This window comes from Aulostomus chinensis, chromosome 3, assembly GCF_037954235.1.
Source record: "Aulostomus chinensis isolate RoL2024-O1b breed Wild chromosome 3, RoL_Achi_v1.0, whole genome shotgun sequence".
In the NCBI taxonomy this organism is placed as follows: Eukaryota; Metazoa; Chordata; class Actinopteri; order Syngnathiformes; family Aulostomidae; genus Aulostomus; species Aulostomus chinensis.
This window is the reverse complement of record NC_141322.1, coordinates 22357360-22383396: the sequence shown is the minus strand read 5'-3', so window position 1 is coordinate 22383396 and position 26037 is coordinate 22357360. Positions and strand designations below refer to the sequence as shown.

Here is a 26037-nt window from a genome sequence, read left to right as displayed (position 1 = left end):
TAAATACAAGACACCAGATGAGAGTACTGTAGGTCTGTATTTCGCCTGCAGTTAGCTCAGCTGCTCACGACTCTGACGTGTGCGGGATTTTCCTCCAGCTTCAATAATCTTCCGTCTCCGTCGTTGTCTTGTCATCTTCTGGCTTTTTTTCCCCCTCTTCTCTCCATGTCAAGCTTAGCACGGCAAACAGCGCAGACAACCTTTTGTTGACAGCATTTAGGAATCGTGCTCTGAAATGGAGACTGTACAATGAAACCAGGCATACCGAATGAGATGTTTGTTTTGGAGTAAAAACTGAAAGGCACAAAAACAATACCCTGAAGCATGCAGTGGGTCGATTCCACTATGATGTTCTGTGATGATGCAAGAAAAGGATTTGTAGAGGATGCAAATCATTGGCATCCTTTGATAGTTCCTGTTTTTCATGCTGATGCTGCAAAGTAGAATCAGTTGGATAATCTTACCGCATTAATAATCATTCTAGATCCTACTACCAAAGGATGATGATGCAACACGCATGAAAAATCCCATAAATCTCCACTTTCTAAATTACCACTTGTATTGCTTTCTTAGGCTCCATTATTGAAGAGCAACATGTTCCTCTGGAGCCAATAATCTAACTGATCCTATCTGTCAATAGGGAGCAGGAGAGACTGATGTATCTCTGTCCTCTCTCCTCTTACCATATTCCTCCTGCCTTCTCTCAGGGTAATTTCACTACAGTGGCTTCAACAGCACACTTTAACCACATGCTTTTAACCAAATACCGTCACAAGCGCATTCTTAGAGGGAGGTGTTATAGTTTCTGTTCCGTGAAGATTAATCCACTAGAATATGTATCAGCTCTGCCAGTCAAGCACATGAGCCTGTAAAAGAGGGAGAGTGGAGGACAGGAGGAGAGAATGGTAAAAAGATGGATGGATGGATGGATGGATGGAAAGATGGCGAGTAAGGAGGTGGGGCTTACTGAGCAGTGTGGATGGTGTTTCCATCTGTGAACTCCACCTTATGCACGCTCGCAGGAATCCCCTTCCACTGGTTGCACACGGCACACAACGCTACACGGCTGCAGCACGACACGCAAGTAGTTATGATGTAGGAGGAGGATGACAGGAGGAGAGGAGGCAAGGGGGAGGGGAAGAATGCCAGTGAGCGTGCCGAGCCAGAGAGAGGGAGTGAGGCAGAGGAAAAAGGGCAGAGGGAGAGCGAGCAAGTGAAAGGGTGAGATAAGCAGCATCTCTTCAGTGCATTCAGATTGCAGTAAGTCAGGAGGCAGGCAGGCAGAGTTGAGGGGGAAGAGCAGCAGCACCTCACCGAAGGGGGCGACACCACACCTCTCTCTCTTTCTCTCTCTCTCTCTCTCACTCCACCACACACACTCACACGACACACATGCATTTGTGAGGAGGTGTTAGGCTCAGCAGGAGGAAATAACACATACAGGGTGCTATTTTGCTGGCTTAGCTGCACTTTGGCGAGCTGTCTCTTGAAGACTGGACAAGAGCCGTATCCATCGCTTCATCCATCCTGCCTTCTGTCCTGCTCTCCATTCCTACTACCGAAGCCATCGGACATCCTTCAATCATCTGGAGTGATATGCTCTGTCATTCATCTAACCTCTGATCAGAGTGTTCCTCTCCCATCCTCTCTGTAAACATCCGTCTTTTCTCACTTCTCTTGGACAAGAAATCATACTTGGAGAGCAACTAACCAACCGACTGAAAGACCGACCTCTCCACTGCAATCATGAACTTCCTCCGACGCCGTCTCTCTGACAGCAGCTTCATGTCCAACCTGCCCAATGGCTACATGTCAGACCTTCAGAGGCCTGACCCACCTGCTCCTCCTCCCCCTACTGCTTCCTCCCCTTCCCAACAGGGTGCAACCTCTGCCACGGCGCCTGCCCTTGCCCAGTCTCCGACTGCAGCTCCTGTACCGTCCCAGGTCCCGGCCAGTTCCCCGGCATCTCAGGAGCGACGTCTGTCCCAGCAGGCTCAACAGGGCCAGTCCTCCTCTGGTGGTTCCTCTGGCTTCTTCAGCTCCTTCACCTCCATCACAAACGTGGTCAAGCAGACAGCCGCGTCTGCTGCTGGGTTTGTGGAGCAGTCGGCTCCCTCTCCATCACTTTCCAAGAAGTTCAAGATCTTGCTGGTCATTGATGAGCCTCAGCATGAGTGGTGAGTGTTAAGATGGAAGTGATTCCACTGGGCCAACTTCCTGTTCACTGCCTGATGGGAGTCTTTGGTTTGCTTTGAGTGTTGTTGCTGAATGGCACTGGAAATTTGAGTGACATTTAAAGCTTCTGGGTTTTTACTGATTCGGTAACAGAAGAGCAAATTGATACGTTAAGTGTGGGAATGAATAACGATACATATAGAGAACTAATAGTAAGTTAATACTGATTAGCTGCTGATTAAAAAAAGCTGCTATCAGTATTATGCAATGCCACACAGCAGCTGGTGCCAGGCATGTAAACTCAATGTAATTTTGTTTTCTGTGCTCACCAGTTTTGGCTAACAGGGTGCCCTGCACAGTAAAAACACAGCTGTGTGCAAAGGAGTGCAGCACCTGCACCCACAAAACAAAATTAGAAAATTCAAAGCAGTGCAGCATGTTAACTTCTTTAGCAAATCTGCTGCTACAGCTACTTTGTAGCTAGCTTCCAGCTCTGGAGCTTTTTCAGTTTTACCGAATCATAGATAACAACGGTTTGAAGCGCCTCTACTGTAGCATCTTCAATAATCCCATCGAAATCATCAATCGAGCAGCAGCAGCCATCAGAAGTCACCCACGTTTAGCCCACTAGACCTGGGAAAATGACATCGGAATACAGAGAAAAATGTCAAAGGGCTGCTGCAAAGTTTCCTCTTAAAGATATATGGCCTCTCTGAGTTTAGCTGGTTCGTGGTATTAAGAGTTTAGCATCAATTTAGCATAAACTATTGCTAACTGCTACGTAGCCTAAGTGTTAGCTGCCTTTTGCAAAAATGAGTGAAATCAGCTCATTGGTTTGATAAATGTCGCTCTTTATGTGAATTCTTTTTTTTTTTTTACACCACAGCACTGACAGACAAATCAATAAGATGGTATCAGTGTGTGCATCAGTAAACCCTAATGACACCCATCCCTCATGCATTAGATGTTGATTACTTTTCCAGTTTGTGATAAGATCAAATTAATTACATGGTTTACATGTTTGAATAGGCTATCAACATATTTTCGCCATTGTTTTTGTGTACCCCACAGGAATTATGACATGAATTCTTAAATGTTATTCTGTTGTTTTTGTTTGTACAAATGTTCTTTCACTGAAGCTGCTCCCAAAATAGCAGCAGCACTTTAAAGCTAGACCGACAGGACAGCTTCTCTCTGAAGTTCACACATCCCACCACCCCACAACATCACCTGTCAGGGTTTTGGTGTGTTTATGTGCACCTTTTCGACTTTAGGGGAATGTGTGTGTGTGTGTGTGTGTGTGTGTGTGTGTGTGTGTGTGTGTGTGTGTAGTTTATAGAACTATGTATGAGTAAGTGTTTCACCCTGAACGTTGGCTATTATTCTTATGCTAACAGCTCATACATCATCCACTGTCACAGAAGAGCTTGTAGCTCTGAATAAAACATGGCCGGCCAACAAGGGAATTTTGTTGGCTCTCTAATAATGTAGCTATCATCGCTTTCTGCAAATCCCATTTCCAGGCTATAATGGTTTTCTACATTGATGGTGGGGATGATGGACTTTATTGCTGTTCATTGCTGTCATTATCTGTGTGCAACCTCATGAGACACTTTTGACCTTTTCAATGTAGTGGACCTTTTTTTTTCTAACGTCGTTGCGGAGCATTGATATTTAATGACCCGTGTCAAGCTGAGAGTGTTTACATCTGCTAACAAAACGGATAAACACCCTCAATGGATATAAATATTTGAGTTTTCTGAAGTCATTCATGTAAACAATACAAGATGAATTTGAGCTTTAGTTGACGACGACTGAACTGACTGCTATTTAAGACCACGTCATTCTCACCTGACCGTTGACTCGTCTCAGTTTGAGCAGATCTTGATACTCCAATGTGCAGTCTAATTTATAGCCATTTCTGTTGTTGGTGTCAAACTGACAATTCCCTAAAGAATGACTTAAAACGTAAAACGTTGTATCAGTCATTTTCAGGTCTGAAAAATGTGTAAAGAAAGAATAATTACACAGGTATCGGGTTTCCTTTGTTGAGGCAAGTATGGTGCAGGGCTTTGATTGTGTTTCCTTTATTTATATATATATATATATATATATATATATATATATATATATATATATATATATATATATATATATATATATAATATAGTGAACTCCATCTAGGAGGTAATCACCAGTGTGTGTGACTATTTTTCAGCACAAGACAGAATTTGATGAAATATTGTGCAGAGTGATTGGATCTTGATCCAACTGCAGATCCTGGATCCTGAAGCCTGTTCTTGACCCCTCTGGAAATGATTGAATTCAGTATAATTGCTGGATTACTGAATGGCAAACACTTAAATATACGGTATGACCTCAATCCAGATGACACTTATCATTTTCTAGTTATGGCAGTCTATTTATTTATTTATTTATTTTTATCAATGCTTTGATTAATTGACTAGCAGAATAAGAGATTCTTCTTATTTCTGCTTTTTTGTTCAGGTTATAGATTTTTTTTAACATTGTAAATGGTTTAATCTGATCTTTTTGGGATTACCATGAGTGGAAGTAATAAAAACTTGAAATGAATTTAAACCAAAAATAAGCTGTGATACAAGAAGATGCTTTCGTGCCTGACACCCAGGGATGTACAACCTTTAGGGATTCTTGTCACTCCTGATGTATTTGGCCATTTTACTGGTGGAAAAAATCTCTGGTACAACGACATATTTTTCATTTGAGCGTCTCATTACCAAACCACCACTTTGCTCTCATGACATTTTAGAACTCGACTGTGTCATGTCTCACCGATTATGTCTTGAATATTGTTTTTATTGGATATTATATGCAGCACAGTGAACATGGAAGCGTGATTTTGTACTGAGGCTCCACTACACACCACTGATAGAATGTGACGAGCAGCGCTGCATCGTGGTAATCCTGTACGCGTCTTGCTGTGAGTGTTTTGGTGACATATGATTGGACGCCTGCCACCCGTGATGCAGTGATGACTGGATGTGAGACGCCGCAGCCCACATTTGGAGAAAAGAGGCACGAGAAAGCTTGGGCTGAAAGTAATCCTGTGAGGCACACAAAAATCAGCGTAAATGTGAAGAACCTACAGATAATTCCATTAATTTGAGGAGTAAAAATCTCATACTTCATCACGTCTGTTATGGGAATGAAGGTGGATACAAAGTCAAAGGCTGTTGTTTTTCGTTGCCTGACTAGATTCAAAATCGATCACTCTCTAACCTGGTTTTATTCACCTGTTGTTTTGCAAAAGCGATCTGTCTTGAATAGTTGGGGGGAAAAAAAGATGCAAACTATTAACAACTATGGTGGCTTTCTTTCCAGAGGTGATGTTGTTGGTAAACAATATTTCCTTCAGAAGGCTCATCATAAATATTAATCTGTATTCCCCCGGGGGGGTTGCTGGTGCTTGCAGACGGAGCTTCCCTTAAAGCATCTGGACCAGAGAGGCTTTCTACTAAATGTTATTGATTTTCCACTCGGGCAAAGAGCGATGCTTAAGGCTTTCATAAGTTTGAAAAGAGAAAACTACACTAGATATTATTCCTTTGTAATGATTCTTCAAAGTTTAGCTCAACTGCCTCGACCAACACCACCACGGGACATCCATCCTACTCTCTATTGAGAATGAAATCAACAAACTCTTGTGCAAGACAAGTGCACATTTGATTTCGGGGGTTTAATATGCAATCAGCTGAAGGGGACAGTTATAACTACCAGAGGACACTTTTGTATCTTACAATAGCCTGAAATAAATCATCTCCCTACTTGGGAATTGTGCTAAATTACAAGCTGTTTCTTCTGTAGGAGAAATAAGGAGCAAATCAAATCATCCTAAAACAAATGATCCCGTTGAGTTTGAGAATTACAGGAGAAAAGGTTGTTCTCTGGTTTTCATAGATCTTTATCCAATATTGCTCTGGCTCATTTATGCGCCAATTGAGTTTTCTCTCGTTTCTTACTGTTTTCTCAAGAGCTGATTGTTTCACATCGGAGCAGTCGGTGGTAGAAAAACAAGCATTTGAAGATTTAGATTTGGATCAAGCCGACACAACAGGAAGTCTGTTTCTCAGGAAGTTTATCAAAATGGCCAAATGATCGTATTAATGTTGAATTATAGCTCGGTTATGTCCTTAAGACATACTTTTTCATTTTAAAAGTCAAGCTCTTAATCTGAATATTCTTTTTCTCTGGGTTGTAATAGAAAATATTGCTTGGCAGACACTTTTGGTCCAAAGTGACGTGAGCGCTTTCAGTCGTCTTAAAGCCTGAAAAGGTTGGCCAACATTATTTTCAGCCAGCAGCAGAAGGTGGATCATAACTCTTCTGACATCAGCGGGAGATGGGAACGGAGAAGTCTTTGTCCAAGGTCAGAAAAGCAATTATCTCATCCGTCCTCTCGCTCATACAGATGTTATGTGGCAGTATTTGGCTTTAGTTTGTAAACAGAATCAATAATTTCACCTCAAGATCTTCTATGAACCGACCAAGTCCCTGTTTAATACCCTTCTACTGAATATTAGTTGACTCGTCGTGTCAGAATTAACCAGTAATGAATTACAAGTGACATATCTAAGACAGATTTACAAAGTTAATAGAAAGGAGTGTGTTGGATCATTTCCTCCTGTCAATAACAATTAACTGAAATTAAACATCCTTGAAAATGTAAAATATGGACGCCAGTCATGAGAATCACTGAGGCTTTTACATCGTCCTCCATTAGTTGTTCAAGTTCCTTTATGCTTCTTTTCCCAAAAATTCCCTCGATTGCCTAATTTCAGCATTATTTCTCCCAACTGAAATTGCAGTTTTCATCATGAAAATGATGCGTGTGCGTGTGTGTGTGTGTGTGTGTGTGTGGTGCCAGTTGTAGATGAAAGCGAGACGTAGAGTTCAAGATAACAAAAATCTGAATAACGTCTTTATTCCATAACATAATGTTTCATAACGTGTACACACAGGCTTTGTTTGCATGTACATTAATAATTAGGGCGCTGGTATGTGCACTAATGGTCCCGATGAGTGATATTGAGAGCGTTACCAAGGCAACCAAACACACCCAACAGTACACTAGACAGAGATCCCAGCTGTTCCGCTTGAAACACACCAGGCTCAGACACAGAACATCACATGTGCAGTTGAGTGACAGTTGTGTCTTCTGGAGAGTTAAGAAAAATACTTCCATTTTCACAATGCAGGTATTTTCTTCCAAAATAATCAGTAGCCTTACTGCTTGTATGGATCACTGGAATTACTGGATCCTGCATAAACACTGTATTCAGTTTTTATTTCAATGTGTACTGAAGAAAACCCACAAGATTGCGCTGCTGTCTCTGGCACAGTCGTGTGTTTAGTTGAATCATGCTTAAATTGTTTTTAACGACACCAGCACCAGCTGATTAAGATGGTAGTTCTTCCCTATGACAGCCACGCCGCACCACACCTGTGACAGGTGTGTCTCAGTCATTAGCACTGATTCATTAATAGAAAACCAGCTCTGCTGTTGCTAGCAACAGTAACGCCACCAAGAAGCGTGTAACCTTCTCCTGTCCCTGTGCCCATATTAAAATATCCTATTAGTTCTGTGCTCATGTAAAAATTAGAGGGCACTTGGACAATGCATGCCTTCGCCAGAGCAATATGACATCATCAGATCCGGTTCTGGATCGGGTTCTATCGTCCTATAAAACTGAATCCAAATCCATTCTCTAGTATTTGATTTATCACCAGTGATCAGGTTGCCACCTTGGGCGATCTGATGAAAGCTGCTTGCATTACTACCTATGGCCACTAGGGGGTTCAGTGAGCCTCCTGAAACAATAGAAACTGCATCTGTGATCCAAATAGATCCCTGAAGTTGCATTTGCAAGCAGGTCTCATGAGTCTCTGCAGCCAAATATCGACTATGATGGCATTCTCTACTGAGCTACAAACAGAAACCACAATGGGACTCAGGCAATAAAGCTGTGAGATGAAAGAGTGAATGTATTTGCAGGAAAGCCTTTATGTAACAGATTTGAGTCCATTGAGAGGGAAGAGATAGTGTCCTTCTGGGCCTTTCAAGGTGATGCTGGCACAGCTGGAAGGAGGTCTGGGAATCTCCCTTTATCATTTCTCTGGATGTCCATGTGACTCTTTCCTCTCTGTCGTATCCCCTCTCTTTGTGTTTTCCCCTCTCTCCTTCCTGCCGCTGTCTTTCATCATGACAGTTGCTGCGTGTGTGTGTGTGTGTCTCCAGAGAAAGAGCTCTGGGTTCAGGAAGTGATGAAGTAATGAGAAGTGACGTGGTGATTCAGCAGTTTCAGCCCAAAGGCCACATCTGCTCTCTTTCTATTGCGCTCCATATCCGCCTGCATCACGCCTGCACCCCCTTTTGCTCTTTCTATCTCTGCGTGTGTGTTTAACCAAATCCGCTCTGCATTCTCTGTTAGACGCTATTCACCACAGATGCTGCGGCCATCAGCTCAGATTGTTTTCAACTTGATAGAGCTGTTTTTGTTCCTGGTGTGACTTGGTTGTGAGTGCCACTGAACTGCCCTGCAGTCAAAGGTTAAGCTGGTGGTTGGTATTTGGAAATGTGTTGCATTATTAATGTTACCATGAGTTTATGGAAATGTGTTGGAAAACATCCATGCAATCTGTCATTGTTACTGAATTGTTTCTCGGCTCACTACAGCCACAAGTTTAGTTGGAAAATGGTTTAATGCAAATGTATCAATGTTAATATGCTCGACTTAGTTCTTAATATAGAGAGAAATTTCAACATCTGCACTGGAATTATGATCTGCTCCAAAATATCAATTTTCTGTTTTACAAAAATAAGAGTTTTTTGGGGTTTTTTTTAGTAATTTTGATGATATTTAAAAAAAAAAAAAAACTGCATCCAGAAAATTAGCTTCTAAGCGGAGGTATAACCTGTTCACGCCATCGTTCAGACACATCCACTCATTTTGTACTGTGTTGTACTCCACCGCCGCCGCCCCGTTGACACATCATACCACCAGTTATAACCATAATCAATAGATACTCTACTCTAGAACCAGGAGGGAGAAGTAATGCAGTGATATATATATATATATATATATATATATTTGTCTCTTAACCAAAACCATAATTTTCCCCTCACTCTAACTAAGTTGTTTTTGTGTGCAAACCACAGCGTTGTCACAGGGTCAAATATTGCAATATTCCACGGAGAATAAAAGGAACGAGCAGGAGTTTCCGACTGCATCTCACTGCAAGGGTTTGTGCAGGCCCACTGATTGCTGTTGTTGATGGATATTTGTAGGATTATACGCCAACAATTCTGCAAAACTTATTACAAGCTATAGTTCAAATGTTTGACAAGAATAAACCATAAAATACACTAAAGAGAGGTGGAAGGCTCTACCTCAACCACCAACACTGACAACTGTTGTGATTGCACTCGAGTCCAGGATCTGATTATCAATCACTGTCATGTTCCCAATAAAGTTATAGGTCAAAAGAATACAAGAGGTTTGCTAATGAGTTCAACACAGCAGCCCTTCAATAAATCCTCCCTCCATGAGGGGGATCATGTCCAGTTCTTACTGAATCTGTTTCTGAGGCGTTGATTCATTTTAACGCTCATTTTGGAGGCTGTAATTTGTGGTGGTGCTGAGGAGGAGGATGTTGCATAATCACTGTGGGCAGACGACGCATCGCTCCCATTCTCTTAGCTGATTGTCTTCTCTACATGTTTACTGAGGTGTTTTGTTCATTCAATATTAATTTTAGAAGATGCGACTGTCATTGACATCATGGTCCCTAACCTAACCTTTACCTTCAAACCAGCTCTGACCCTGCAAATTCTCCTTCTGATGTATTTCAGAAAAATACCTCTGGTATTGTCCTTGTTCAGATCATTTAACATTTAAGTTGGTCCTCACAATGATAGCACACACACACACACACACACACACACACACACACACACACACACACACACACACACACACACACACACACATGCCCTCTTGGTTCCTGTTTTCTGACATCCATTTATTCAAGATCGGGAACTAATCAGTCCCAACAGAATCACACGCTTTAAAGCCGTTCCTTTGTTCTGGTGTTTCTTTGAAAGCGTGGGTTGGGGATAAATTATTTCACTTTTAAAGGTTATGTGCTAAAAAAACAAAACAAAACAACAACAACATTTCCTCTATATGCTCCACACATCTTTGAGGAATACAAACTACTAACAGGTCCAAAAACACCCAAAACTCCTGAACAGGTGCTATGGTGGTGACTAGAAATGATCCGCTTTGTTGTGCTTCTCCTTTCCGACACACGAGCTAAGAACTGACCGAATGATAGCTGGTGGTGATGTCCCTTTGACCTTATAGGACACGCTGGGTTTCTGATATCTCGTACCTCTCAGCTGTTGTCAGACCAGACTGGCTGATGTTTGAGGGCAGTGATGACACAGAAACAACTGGGAGGTAAATTATGTAACCTCTTCACAAAACGCTATATTGCAGGGGTACGAGTTGAGATGAAAGCATCCTTATGCCAAAAAATTACATGTTTTGATTTAAAAAAAAAGGACGTCTTGTGTTTGTGACTGTAACATTTAGAAAATAACTCAATTGTTAACAGTTGATAAATCCTCCACATGCAGGTCACGAGGGTTCTTTTGCACACTCGTGATGTGCAGAGTGATGAAATTGAATGCGTTTGATTTTGATGCTCCAAGAGAGGGAGGGAACCTCACCACTAGGTGTCACTAGATCAAACTCACTATAACAGGGTCGGCAACCCTAAACGCTCAAGGAGCCATTTGGACCCGATGACTGTAGAAAAAAGAACATCAGGAGCCACAAAACTCTTTTGACATCTCAAAGATAATCATCAAGATAACCCCGCATATATTGTTTTTGTTACTGTTATGAAATCCACAAAATGTTGCGGAGAAAACAAAATTCTATTTCTACGTGCAACAAAAACGTTTCCTCAGAAACTTTTCTTTTCTTGGATTTATCCACGGTTGGGCTACCAGGGATCGAGAAGTTCAGTAAACTGTGTGCCGGCGGGTGCTGCACATCCGCAAATGTAACGAGTATTTTGAGCTTCGAGAAACTGAAAGCGTTTTATTTTGATGCTCCAAGATCGCCATAATCTTCAAATTTAAACCTTTACCTTAAAAAAAACAAAACAAAAACTGATGAATTACAATAAAAATTAATTTAAATCAAATACTCATTTACTTTCCAAAACCACAGGGAGCCACGGCAGAGGGATGAAAGAGCCGCAGGTTGCTGACCCCTGCACTATAAAGATATTTGTTGTCAATAAAGATAATGGAAAATACACAGAGAGCACGTGTTGGCTGATATTGTTGGGCTTCTCTTCTACATCGTTACATTCATGAGAATTAAAAAAAAAAAAAAGCAGCCGCACTCAAATTCCCATGCAGTTTGGCTAGGTATCGCTTTAGAGGCAGTAGCAGGAGGATCCATCTCCCTCACATCAAGAGCAGTCAGCAGAGAAACGTCCCAGGTGTCTGTCACTGGACATATTTATTCCAGTCACACCCAGCTAGTTAGAGGCTGTGTGGCAGGACCAGAACTCACTGGAGGGTTGACATAACTGGCCTGAGATGTCTCACGGTCTCCCAGGAGGAGATGCGTGGACTTTGTTGCTGGAGAGAAGGACGCCTTGGTTACCTTAGTGCTGCCGCCATGACCTGTAAACTGCAGAGAATATATGGATGGATATTATCTACAAATCTTTAAAGATTTGTGTTTTCTCCTGATGCAAATGGCACAGTCTTTGAGGAGTATCTACATTGCATCATTAGCAGAGGGCAAGCACTCGCTCTCCAGTGACAGGCTATTAGAAGATGCAGATTTGTGGCGGTGGCCGTGTCGATACTTTGAGCGTTAAAAAACATCTAGTTGAGCTTTTATCTTCAAGGTCTTTTAGGACTAAAGATTATCTGTTACTTTCATGCAGGGAAAAACAGGTTCCCTCATTTGGATGTGACGGGAAGGTTTTTCTCTACATTTTGAATAACTTTGATACTGATTCATGCCTTCAGCTGCACGTGGCATATATTTTACAAAGACTCAAAATGAGGAGAAGCACCTTAACTCCTTTCACTTAGCGCTGGTCAAGTCTAGAGGGGAGGACCGCACACAGACTTGTACTCAATTGATTTAAAAAAAAAAAAATCTTAAAAGCAAAGGCCTAACATTTTAAGTATTTTTTTCATCAGGGGCCAGCAGCAAATTGGGCCTTTGCTCTTTTTGATGGAATCGAAGTTTAAGCAAAAAAAATAACTAAATCGATGAAGTGCAAGTCTGTGTCTCCTCTTCTCCTCACATTTAGCAAAGGCAATTAAAGCAGCACAGCACTCATCGCCTCCATGTATCTGTCAAACTGAAAGAGAAAGCTTGAAAGGTTATTTAGAAGATGTTGGCTGAAGGAGGTACAGGCAGAATCAGCCTGAATTGTTTGAGAGATTGATGCCAGAACAAGGACAAGTTAATTTGTTGCTGGCAGTAAAACTTGATATTCTTTAAAAAGAAGAGCAGGAGAACATCCATCCAACATAAGTTGAGCAGAAGGTCGTGGTTTTGATTAAATAGGCCACAGAAAACATGACAGGTGGCCAATACAAATACTTGTGTTTGATTCCATTTAAAAAAAAATATTACTGCATGTGAGCTAACTTTCTCCAGCTGTTATTAGAGTCGTATTGACAGTCATGTAAAACAAAAGCACGTTAGTTTCATTACAGTATGTGACACTGACTCAGGTGAAGATGGCTTAAATGGATGGATACAGAGAGTAGATTGTAAATATAGATTTCAAAGAAACTATCATTTGTCCTGTTGTTGACTGATATTGTTTTTGTTTTCTTGTTGGGTTGGAATCATTTCCCATCCATGTTTGTGAAATCTAGGCCCCTTTGGAGACTCTGGTGTAGTTAATCACGGCCCCGTGACTGTAAATGCTGGCTCACTAAGAAGACACACGCAATAGAAGTTAATTTGATGAATTGTGACACGTGTGTTTACCTTCTATGACAAGTAGAGGTGGCTGCTGGGAAAAGAGCCTATTGATCTGAACCTGTCTTATCCATTTATACCTTAAGACTATCAGCACGAGTGAGGAAGGGGTTAGCCTGACTAATAATTAATAGATTTCTGATGGAAATTGCACCTATTAAAGAATTTATTTATTTTAATGCATTGCATTGTAATCGCTGTGTAATTAACTTTTGCTTTAAAGATTAGAATTCGAGGTTCAAGATCAAGATCAATCTAATCCGAGCTTTTTAATGTCTTCCGTCAGCGTTCTGACCTTTAGTCTGATTGTTGCATGGGCACATTGTCTGAAAAGGCCTCTTCAGTCCTCCTCTATTAAAACGACCACTTCAGCTGTAAGCGGCTTGTTACCAGGGCTGTCCTATAGATGGCTTTTATTGCAGCTGGTATATAAACTGTGTGACTATTTTCACTTCATTTTATCCTTCAGATGACTGCAGGTCAATTTTAGGTGAGGCAGGGAGAGAAAAACGTGGTTAGACTTTGATTGCAAACACACTAACTGATGTTAGTCAGTGTGACCTGTACTTCCGGCTCCTCGCAGCTTAAGGTACACAGGACAGGACAGCTGGGAAGAGCTGTGAACTCACAGAGACTTAGGAGTTTGTCGTTAGTGCCACTGATTGAACTTCTGCTGGATGCTACGCCGACAACGTGTCTCCCAAGATAAATCCCTTAACATGCATGAGGCGCACAGATAACCAAGAGGGCCGTAAATGAGACTGATCACCAACGCCACCTCCGGTTGTTATTGTTCACTGTTGCTATGGCAACTAGATATCCTGGTCAATAATTTTAGAAATGTGTGGTTGTAGAGGGGTATCGATTGGATTCAGAGGAAATGTCAGAGTTTGTGTTTAGTTTTCTTGATTAATGGTTAATTTATTCATGTCCAAATGCGTTTGTTTAGATTATATTTTTCATGTTTAGTGATTTAGTTTAAATCACTAGAAATCCAATCAGTGTTTAGGCCTGACTCTATAATCACTATCAATCTTATCTATTTATTTATTTGCTTTGACTCGTCTGTTAATGCATCTATAGAATTGAAGGGTTTTTAGGGAACTGCAGACTTTATCTCTGTAAATATCTCTGATGTAAAATGATTAAACTACATAAATCTTGAAGCACAATTAGCACTGTACCAGCCCCAGATAAATATACAGTGTTGCTTTATCTCAATATTGATCTGTGTTAATTATTCATTCTTCCTTAAATGGATGTTTATATGACTGTCAGCTGGATTAATTGCAAATATTCTGCTAATTTAAAAGATTAATAATTGATCTTGCAGGCAGGACATGATATTCCCAGATCATGAATTTAATCCCTGACAAATAACTAGGGTTTTTTTTTTTCACCCAGGTGATGAAACACAATATCGGAGCTCCTCGTTATGTGGCTGGTTAATAAGAAGAAACTTCGCAGGTTTCCTGGCACATAGAATAGGTAGAAAAAATAAATAAGCAGCCGAATGTGTGGTTTTACAACAATGGCTCACAACTTCTTTCCATTGTCGAGATCATATTTTATCTCAACAGCAACACAAAGGGTCTTTCTACCGATGAGCTAGTTGCCATGGAAACATACTAATTAGATTGGTCTTAGGCACAAAACTAGTGCTTCACTGTTGTGGTTATTAAAGTAAAGTCGCAGCCTTCCAAAAGCAATCATAGCGCCAACACATTTCCCCCCCCCCTCCACCGACTTCACATAAATCTGAGGATAATTTTGGAGAGGATTAGCGGGGAAATGTGTTCAACTATTACTGCGACGTGTTGGAATCCCTCGTAACACCTACCCCTTCAAGAAGTTACCCTCCAAAATTTGTGTAGAGTGTCCAGAGTTTGCGTCTTCCACCTGGTGCTCCTTGTGTTTAGCTGTTAAAGCCAAAGATTGTACTCGGACTGTACTGAGAGTACATGTAATGTGATCAGCTCAGGAGTAGTGCAATAAGCTGACTGGGGCTTTTCCCTTGAGCCACTCCTGTATTCACTTAGAGCGCTGCAGCATCTAATGGAGGATACATCCTGCTTATTGAAGCTTGGGGGGGGGGGGGGGTAAATTTTTAAATACATTTCCCTTTATTTCAGCCAGAACTACGCTCGGCCCAGATAATACAAGAACCTTAAGAAGCTGCGTATCAGTTTACTTGGAAAGGCTTGAGTTAAGCATCGAGAGAATATCAGGCAGCAACTCCCCAAAAGTTGCAGGGTAGTACTGGTTCGCAACAGCAGGTACACACTCACACACACACACACACACACACACACACACACACACTCACACACACATGAAAAATGAAGATATAGGGCGCAGCTTAATGGCGTGTACACAGTGTCATACATGTGAAAATGAAATCAAATTACATTGTAATTAGAAATGAGAAATAACGATTTACAAGATGGTTGGCGAGCACCAGTCAGATTATAAACACGGGGATTACTGAGCTGCACAGATTCAGTGAAGATTTCAAATAAACTGCAGAAACTTACATTGTTCTTTTCCCCTCCTTCAGGATTTTTTGGGCTTGCGTAACGCTGCCAAGTGCCATATGAGTCGGTTGTGTGAGAGTGTTGAGGGGCTTCTCGAATGAATTCCGAGGTTCTGCTGAATGCCCTCTGGCTGTGGCAGAATTTAGATGGAGAGTCATGTTTTGTGGGCCCTGAGACGATTAGCTTGCCTTTGTTTGCTCCCCATTAAGCTGCAGTCGATGTGAAGCAGCCCTGTTGGTTTTGGCTTCTTTTTTTTCTTTTGTTTTTCTGGAGTCAGCAGGGAATCAGGGGTATCAGACAGATGGAGGAAGTGAGAAAGCAAACTCCAAGAGAGGAGAAGTCAGATAGATCAGCGATATTGTCAGAGGGGCATTTATGGAGGAGACGCGCATCACAGAGACGGAGGGGAAACCAGCTGAATCAAAGAGTCCACAGTTTTCCCTCTCTAACCAGTTCGAACTCAAGGTTTATCGAGATGCCTCGTCAAACAGGGCAGTGGGATTTCCTCCCGCTGCCTCCGTTGGTGAATGAGCCTCCATCGTTTTCTCTTTCTCTCACTGTCTCGCTTCCATCCCTATAATGAGGCGCCAATCCATCAAGGAATCAAGGCTTTAAGCCGGTCTGAGCCTCTGGCTGCGGCGTTCATACTGTCTCTTGGATGCCCACACATTAGTGCTACACAGTTCATCGTAGTAAAATAAATTCCCCTCCTCTTTATGCATTTAGCTCGGATTTTTTCCTCAGATATCCAAGAAATACTTTGCCAGTTTTTGGTTGTTTTTTTTTCTGTTTCGAACGCCTGAAAGCAGACATCAAATGTATCTTGTGTGAAATGTTTGTTTTGCCTAATAAACTGAAAGACTCAACACAGGAGAAAAGCCAACTTCAAAAAACGGAAATGTTTGGAGAAGGAGGTTTGGTGATTTTAAATTGGTTCCCTTGGTTAATTTTGCTTGAATTACAATTATGCAAAAATTGTAAATATTTCCCTTAACAGGCAGGCAGCATGTCTCGTTACCTGTTTGACTTCAGCCGTATGAAACCTTATGCTGCGTCAGTGTTCTAGCCTGTAATATCAATCAGATAAAGTGTTCGGTAAATGATGAAGGCGTTTAGATAATGAGATCGCTCCAGCCTCGGTGCTGCAGTAGTTCATCGTCATTTTCTGCAGAGGAGGACATAAAGCACCACACAGTCACACAAAAACCATCAGACCCTGCACATGTACTGGTGTATCATACAGATGCAGCGTCCCAGCCTGCCTCCTCTTTTAGTTCCATAACCATTACTCCTGCAGCGTTTGACAAATTACTGCTCAAACCTGTTCTTCTCTCCACTGTAATGGACAAGCTGAAATGCCACAAAAGGCAGGCTCTCGCTTTAGTGAGCAGTATGAAATAGAATTAGTTTTTTTTTATAGTAATCAGTCAGAAGTACAGCAGTACCGACACAAACAAGTGGAAACTGGGACTTTAAATCCAACGAGAGTCACGGTACCCGTCCATCCGGGCTTTTATCCAAAAGCAGTAATAAATCACAGTGGACTTGGATGGCTCCTATGACCATAAGGTTTATGGCACTGTAGTACCTTTTGGCAGGAAATACAAAACACTTGAGATGCACAGACACGTCATTTTGGAGGACACTGACATATATTTATCTCCTGCTGACTTACGTTAACATTGAACCTAACCCCAACCGTATAATCAAGTCTTAAAGCCTCGTCATACCGAAGAAAGATTCAGTTCTTTTCTGTAGTGAGAGCTGGGCTACAGCCTCTTGATGTATTAACTTCTTAACTTAATAAATCAAAAGTTGCACCATCTGCTGCTGTCTCCTGTTTGACTGCGGACCATCTGACATCTACTGACATTTACGTCATCATTACAGGATTTAATACAAAACATCGGAGTTTCTTCCATGAAAAATGTCAGAATCTGTCATTTTAACCGGTGAAAAAGACCTTTACAATGTTCTGTTGGCTAAACAAATAAATACCAAAACAAAACGCTAAAGCTAATCAATCAGTAACAGTCAATCAATAAACATGACTGCATCACACGGTAACAAGGTAACAGCTTGTGTTAATACACAAACTTTGAGAACAACTTTCACACCATGTAGCATGGAACCTTTTGAGAGTCAGCAGATGAGCACTGATCAGAATAACCCTCACACACACGCACACGCACGCACGCACCCATGGTGCATACATGCAGCTCGACATGATGTTCAGCTCTGTTGTAGGTGTAAGTGTCAATCTGTCAAGATGTATTTTGTATACACTGCAAACGGCTTGGCTTGGCTTGCATGGCTTCCTCTTCATATAAACAAACACATACATTATAACCTGATTTTGTGCCGGCGGTGTCGCGATTAACTCGCACGAGAAGCCACCTCAACCTTGTGTTCTCAATTATTTCTAATCATGACTAATACGTCTTGATTGGTGAAACTGTGATGCTCTTTGTAAACAACATTAATTATTCAACAACACAATTGCTTAATTTCCATCCTTCTGTGGTTTTGTCACATTAACTCCCATTACCTTTAGAGGGTTTTTTTTTTTTTTTTAATTCTATTAGAAATGTTGGCCAGATTCTTCTCTACCAGTTGCTGCTTCTTTCCAGTCATTTCTCTTATTGGACAGTCATTGTTTCAGTGTGTCCCTGTGACTCACAGTCATTCATCTTGGCTGGAAACACAGGACATATAAATCAATGCTCCAGAAATTAAAGTGCTGCATGTGATAGATGCCAATATGACTTAACAATCCTGTCAAGGACTAATTACTGCTACTACAATTAGGAGAGAACAATCGGGCCAAAGTTGCTTCTTTAACCCAGAGAACTAAATGTACAGGCAATTTTCTGTTCTCTTGAGATAAGTGTGTGTGTGTGTGTGTGTGTGTGTGTGTGTGTGTGTGTGTGTGTGTGTGTGTGTGAGATTCCATATGTGAATGCACTGTAGGTGTGCATTTGTGTGGGTGGATTAGCACAGACTGTGTGTTGCCTTACGCATACCCACCATTGATCCATATACACACGTTTTTTGCTTCTCGTACACCCCAGGCAAAGTCACATGACACAGTCTCAGTTAGCACTAACACTTACAGAATGCCAAAAAAAGAATTACATCCAGAATACGGCAACATTTAGCCACACGTGTGTGCGCGTGTGTGTGTGTGCGTGTGTTTCCATGCACAGCACTGCCTTTGTGTCGTGACCAGACTCTCCTCCCTCCTCATCTCTTCCTCGCGCACCCACATTGATGTTTTGGTACTGCAGTTTATTCTGAGTAGTGTGTAAATGTGCTTGCCTTAGCTTAAATGCAAAGTATGTAACATCTCTGCATTATAATGTCTAAAATCATTTAGTCTATTACCCATTCACAAACAGTGCTGATGGCATGTTAGAATGTCATGGATGCTGGAACTTCCTCCTAGCGCGTGGGTGCTGAATGTCTCAAGGACACAAGGACATGGTCTCTGGAGGAGCTGAATCAAACCAGGAACCTTCCAAGTGGCACTTTTTCTCAGCAGCCATTTTTACATGCTGGAGGGCAAAATACAAGAAAGTGCTCAGAGAATGCATGCCTCTGCCAAACATGAAACGCAATGTAACTGTGATCAAAATCTGTTCATAATTTTTCTTCCATACTGCCAAAAATAGGTCCTTGGGATTACTCATCACACGGCATTAGTTTGAAATTCATCTATATTATGTCCATAAATGCAGTTTACAGAAATCCTGCTAATTTTCTAGACCTACTACAGTAATCAAGATCCAGGATCTACCGTTTGACCCAGCTCATCAGCAAATTTAAGCGCTTCTAATAACGAAGTTTTGTCTTCCTGAGCTCATCAGACAATTTTGAGGTAGTTCCCTCCTTATCCAGCAGAGGGCGCTTTACAGCTTCAATTAGGAGAGCTACACTTTTTGTATCCTTTTGTGTTTAACTAAGCTAAAGGTGTCTTGTTTAACAAATGGAGGAAGTTAGTGAACAGAGCCATTGTAAGCGTAACATTACAACACCAAAAACATATGAGAGGCTTTGTGTGGAAGTTTTTGAGATTCAACATCGTGTGTTTGTTAAAGTCGTAACATCTCTCCTCGAGAACGACACGTCTGCGGCTCTCCTGCTAATGTTAGCTTAGCACGGAGCGGAGGCCCGACGTAGGAGCTGACAGCCCCGGTAGACTGCATATAATAGGGAACACACAGTCACAACTGGTCCCTCGCCAGAAGCACGATTACCACAGTGACTACAACCACACTGGGAACATGGTAAGCCACTGTCACGCGAACGTTATTCCGTGGTTACGGACGTCTTTAGCCGTTACCTGCATTAGTCCATGCCTGACTCCCCCTTGAGAAAGACAGGTATTCGTAATAGGATTCATTCAAATGTATTGCCGACGTTCGAAGTTCGTTCGAACATGACGTTTTGGAAAAAGTGACAGCCCTACTTTCTTTCCAGAAAGTGCCATCGGAATTCTTTCATTACTTTTTCAAGATGTGCTGCTAAGAATCAGGCTGTCACCTGTGACATTACCTCCTTGGTGGATGTAATGCATTTTTGCTTTTATTTATTTTTTTTATTTTTTTTAACGTATAGAGAGCAACAACAATAACAGGTAAAGTGATAAACAGCTGTTGGTTATGTTGGAGCTGGATTTATAGAAAGATTAATGTACCCAATAAGCTAACAAAAGTCTGCAAAAAAAATCATACATTTGCAAAGCTAAGACTTCTGGGACAAAACAATACTCTTTACTCTTACCTGTGGGTAGAACATTGTGTTGTGAAATTAATTGGGGTCCTCTTCCATTTGGGTGCACCAGGTGGAAGGAAAATAGCATATTGTGACTAAACGTTACAAAAAGAATGGAGACAACAATGCCCACAGTCCCATGCCACCTCACAAAGTCATTATATCAGTTATTTTGTGATTGATTTAACGGAGTACCGCAAGTAAATTCTGTTAGTTTAAGATGCAGCAGTGGTAGAGGGCACAGTAGAAGTTGTCCAGCACCGCAGGAGCCCCTAAATCATCCACATCCAGCTGGCAGATGCCCAACTCTCCCCAGGCACTTGTGATGAGGCCTGATGGGCCACATCATCTGCTTCCAGCCTCTTAACTCACAGGTGGTTCAGCTTCTTTGGAGGTTGCTCTCTTTAAGAGACCCTCTGGTTTATCCTACTAAAGTGCAGTAGCGAGCCATTTATCAACAAGTGAAGTCGTCCTGGGTGCCAGACCACAGTCCTGCTTGACCAAAGATCCTCATTTAATTTCATAAACTTTTGGCCTCAGCACAAGACCTGGACCCTGGTGCTGCTTGGATAATCTCTCCCATCTGCCCGAGCTCCATCTCCAACCTGTTTGCTTTTGGCCCATTCAAGTTTTGCTCTCTATTTTTTTAATGAATTCCACAACTTCTCTCTATTATCTGGGGATGTAATTACACATTCCAATTTCTTATCTTTGTTTGTTACAACTTTGGGATAATTTGCCTCTTCTTGATTAGGAGACTGACGAAATTTTATTTTGTTTTGAAGCCATTGAAATGATCATTTTCTTTCCTTTGCAGCATTGTCATATTTATTTATGAGTCAAATATTGCTTTAAAAACAATTCGGACTTTGTTTTTATAAGGTTCCTTAAAGTGTTTTATAACTAGTACCTTTAAGTGCAGTCTTTTTAAATGGAACCATCATGAATATTTAAGTTGAAATCCATACCCAGTGTGGAAGTGCAAACTTGATGACAAATATACTGGTATTTGCATTTAGTTCAACAAATATACTGGAGAGCTGCCACTGTTTCACAGTATAAACAGAGAGAAAGATTTATTAAAAGAAGAAACACCTCTAGAAATCCGCGTCAAGCTATCGGACGCTGGTGATTAGCAAAGTAATTATAAGCCACTGTGAGTTCTGCAGATAACACAGTTCAGGGATAGTTCATCTTTATCCCCTGGGACACTACATGGTTTTTTAATCTGTTGGTGCTAATGTAGCAGAGGCTAGCGAAGCCCCCTCTGCAATGTGTCACGCTATTAGGTAAACATCGTCACGCTGACTAAGAGGTCTAAATAGTCTGTGTATAATCAGAGTAGATTAAGTGCTGCTTTTTTTTCACAGGTGTTGTCCCTAAAGGAAACATTCATGCACCTGCCAACAGAGGCTTGAAGGATACCTCCAGAATATTTTGCTTTAATAAAGTGTCTTAAGATAAATAACGTCAGCCATGGAATGAGTCATTCGAAGAGAAATACAACAAATTTCAGACCCAGTCAGAAGTGTTTTGTGGTTTTTAAGGATTCACGTGTGCTTACTTTTGAATTTTGATCAAGCTTAATGTCAAAATCCAATTATTATGGTTTTACTCATTCAGAAAGACATCCAGAGTAGACTCCTTTATGCCAAAAGGGGAGCCGTGTGAGAGGTGTGGACATCTGGTTAGGTTGTGTCCCTGGTGCCTCCAGCTGGAAGGATAAGGAGCACATCATACTGGTAGGAGGTCCGTGGTAGACTAAGAGCTGAAGGAGAAACTTCCTCAGTTCTTGGATGAGGCAAAACATCTTCATGCAACTGAAACATGTCCAGTTGCCTGTGACACAGCCTTTAAGAGTTACAATGACCTGGATGGCTAAGAACATTAACCAACATCAAGTTTATAGTTCCTTCTGGTTACACTGTGCCAGGCAGGGATGTTCCAGGAGGTGGCGTCTAAGGAGATGCTACATGGTTTGGGGTTCAGTGCTGTGATTACACACAACCTCCCTGTTATTTAAGTATCCCTATTTGGAGAGCGACTTTGGGGCTTCCAGCACAACATCTTAGCCTCTTCAGGAATGCCCACACTGTGCCGGGAGGTGCCTCACTCGGCTGTAGCTTCATTGTTGTCGATGATGTAAGGGTGCCTAGTCTTTCTTCCCATTGAGCAACCCCTCATGCTCAGTGTTTCACAGGGAGAGACACATTTTAGAAAGTTTTCTTTTCAGACCTCAGGCAGCTTTAAGTTGGCACTTAGATTAAAGAGAGAATCTTTCACCTGTAGCCTGTTGCTGCTCTTCTTTTACTTGCGGTATTTTGATGTAACTCTGGTGGTGCTGTGCCTGCCAGGCTGAACATATGGTCTGATAGGTGTTTGTCTGAAGCAGCCAGGATCTTTTGGGTGAGTAGGACAGGACAGGCATCTTCAGTAGCGGAGAGCTAGTGGGGTTGACTTCAGCGTATCATTAGTTTGCCTGTAGTAGGTGCTCAGCTTCATGATTTTGAAGGCGGAATTGGCGCGCAGCTTTCTCTTCCATGGTGTTAACCCTTCAAGAGAAATGGAAACTCTTTCCTCAACAACATCGGCATATTAACACGCAGACTCTTACACTAGTGACCAAGACTGCAGTGCCAGCCAGCTTAGAGCAGTTCGGGGTTCAGTGTCCTGCTCAAGGACGTGTTGACTTGGTCTCTGAAAGAGCTGGATGATCAAACCTGTAACCAGCCACTCAACCTCCTGAGCACACACACTCACTCATGTTCTTGCTCGGGGGAAGAAATTAAAATGAAATGTAAGAAATTAAAAATAAAACGTCATCAGCAAAATCTATCTTAAGTTTTTTTTTCCCTTCTATTGTTGCAATTTAGATAATGACACACAGTGACATGACTTTCACAAAAACTGTATTTTAGTCTATTATGTGTCTGGGAACAGATTTGCATTGCCATGAGACGGATGGAATTCCTCCCTTTATTACTACAGGATGACAACAAAAGCCCACAGAGAACCGACACGATAAAATACTTAATTGGCTCTTAAACATGGCTTTGTCTTGTGGTCAAAAAATATACAGGAAGAATAATAACATTTGAGCCTGTATAATAGCCAGGCGAAGAGAGTGAGAGAGAGTGGAGAGGAGAAGATAAGGAAGAAGAAACAAGAGCCCATGTGCAAGGTCTGGGAGTAGAGGGGGGAAAAAACGTGACGAGGGGAAGGTTTCACCTCATCTCGGTGATGCCACTAGGTTTTAGTGAAATGGACATAAAGGATGATAGGACATGAAGGAAGACAAAATAACTGCAAGGCCACGCTATTATTTGCCAATGTGAGAGCGGATTGTGCTAAAAACGGTGATGGCATTTAAGACTGAGAGAGACGACAACAAAGTGAGAGACAAAATGACAAAAAGAATCAAAAAGGTAGAGGAATTGTGTGTCTGTGTGTCTGTGTGTGTGTGTGTGTGTGTGTGTGTGTGTGTGTGTGTGTGAGAGAAAGAGAGAGACAGAGAATTAAAGAGAGAGACATTTAAGCACTGAATAAAAACCGGAAAGATCCATCATCTGTGAACACCATGGCGCATGACTGCCCTGGGGCTGCTGCACTCAGCCATGTCACGGCTCAACGCTCAAACACACACACACACACACACACACACAAGAGAACGACAAGCGGATGAGAGGGTGAATGAGTTGGGAGAGAGAGAGAGAGCAAGGTTAGAAAGAGAAAATGGAGATTTAGGTGTGAACAGATGTAAAGTGATGGAGTAAGATAAGGCGGGGGAGCACAGTCAGAGCAGGAACATCTGAGAGAAGAATATTTCCGTACTACTGCAGTGTTAAACCGTTTACTTGATTTGATGTAGTATTTTTGTACAGGTGAGCCTGAACATCCCTACTCATTGAATCTGACATAACAGAGTGTGACTGGAGGTTGGAGTCTTGGTTCAGTCATGAGAATACAGCAGGTCTCTGCTGTGGAGCTTCAGCGAGGCCACTGTGGACCTGCTGTTGCCTGCAGCCTGCTGACATACAGAACCACTGTTATCATTTACAAGTTTGATGACTACTCTTCACTGATGGTGGAAGGCAAAGCCTGAAGAAATCTTTGGATTATTTAGGGATATATAATGGCAGCAAGGCTGTTTATATCCTGTATAGGCACTTATGACACATGCGGTTAGCTGGAGATGGTGCATAGAGTCCTTGTGCCTCATTCCCTGATGTGTTGCCGGTTAGCCACAATATTAAAGCTTTATTAGATCTGAGGTTACTGTGCATCATCAGTCATGCAGTCAATGCATAGATACTTTTCTCAAATTACCAACCTGATGGACCTGTATCTGTCCAACCACTCACCACCATCTTGCTCCAGATTGGACTGTGCTACTGTTTTGGATGTTATGATATCACAATGATATTTTTTGGCACGTCAACAAGTCGGTATTGCCTCTGCTAAACTTCTGCTACCATTGCTATGAATGACGGTGAGGACAGTAACATGGTCTGCAGGTTTTATGTAGCTAGCTGGAAACGTAGCAGCATTTGCATACAATTAGAGGATGATAACGGTAATGTTGGAGGCGGTAACTTAACGATACTTGTCAAAATCCTTCAACAGATCAGACCTGGCTGATAATGCTAATGTTAGCTTCTTAATGTTACTCCCTACTGAGACATGTTGCTCCTACGCTCTCTTTCAAACATTGTTATACGTGTTCAACTGTTCCTGTTGCAGTTCAGCTAGCCAGCAAGCAGCAGGGTGACATGCGCTGTGCTGTCTTGTACATTTCCCTGAAATTCATTAATTTTAAATCGCAACCCTAAATTGAAAATGTAAAGCTCTTTGTGTAGTTTAGTAATTAAACTAAACCCAAAAGCCACTTGGGTGACGGAGCATCTCATTTATATTCTGTATGTTCAATGCACACTCAGAAAAATAATGAGCTTTTTGATGACTTCTGTAGACGGATTGTTAAAAGAGAGTTGAATGGGCTTTGTTTTCCTGCAGTTGGCATACTTCAGCTGTGCATCTTGATGGTCATTAAAATGTTTTCTGTTGGTCCCCTCCTCACTAAATACCACTATGACCCATGAATATGGATTAATACTGGCAGCAAAACTCTTCAGTGTGTGCCTCAATCATGCAAATGAACTTATCTCAACAATTTCCTGAGATGTGCTAAATCTAATTTAATAATGTTATTGAGATGGATGACATTTAGTCACGTATGCGCTTTTGTTACTTTACATGATAATTTCAAATTTATCTGACCAACATAAATGATAATTAACTGTCCAATTTAAATATTTTTCATTTTTCTGATCTAATCCACCTGTGTTAGCTAATGGATGACTGCTACTTTACTCCATTCACGAAGACCAACTACAAAAATAACCAAACTTTCTATACACTTCCACAATTTCCAACCTGTTTTTTTAGCTTTTATTCGTCTTTACCTTTAACACCCATAACAACAA

At 41.6% G+C, this 26037-nt stretch overlaps 1 protein-coding gene across 1 annotated transcript in view; it reads left to right on the top strand.

Annotated features, from left to right (window-relative positions):
- The first annotated feature begins 1143 nt into the window (after positions 1-1143).
- The window catches only part of syn2b (synapsin IIb), a 72273-nt gene continuing 47379 nt past the window's right edge, over positions 1144-26037 (top strand). Inside the window, exon 1 of the mRNA XM_086199713.1 lies at positions 1144-2177. Coding sequence (XP_086055839.1) covers positions 1747-2177 — 431 coding nt within the window. The 5' untranslated portion in view covers positions 1144-1746. The remainder of the gene's footprint in view (positions 2178-26037) is intronic.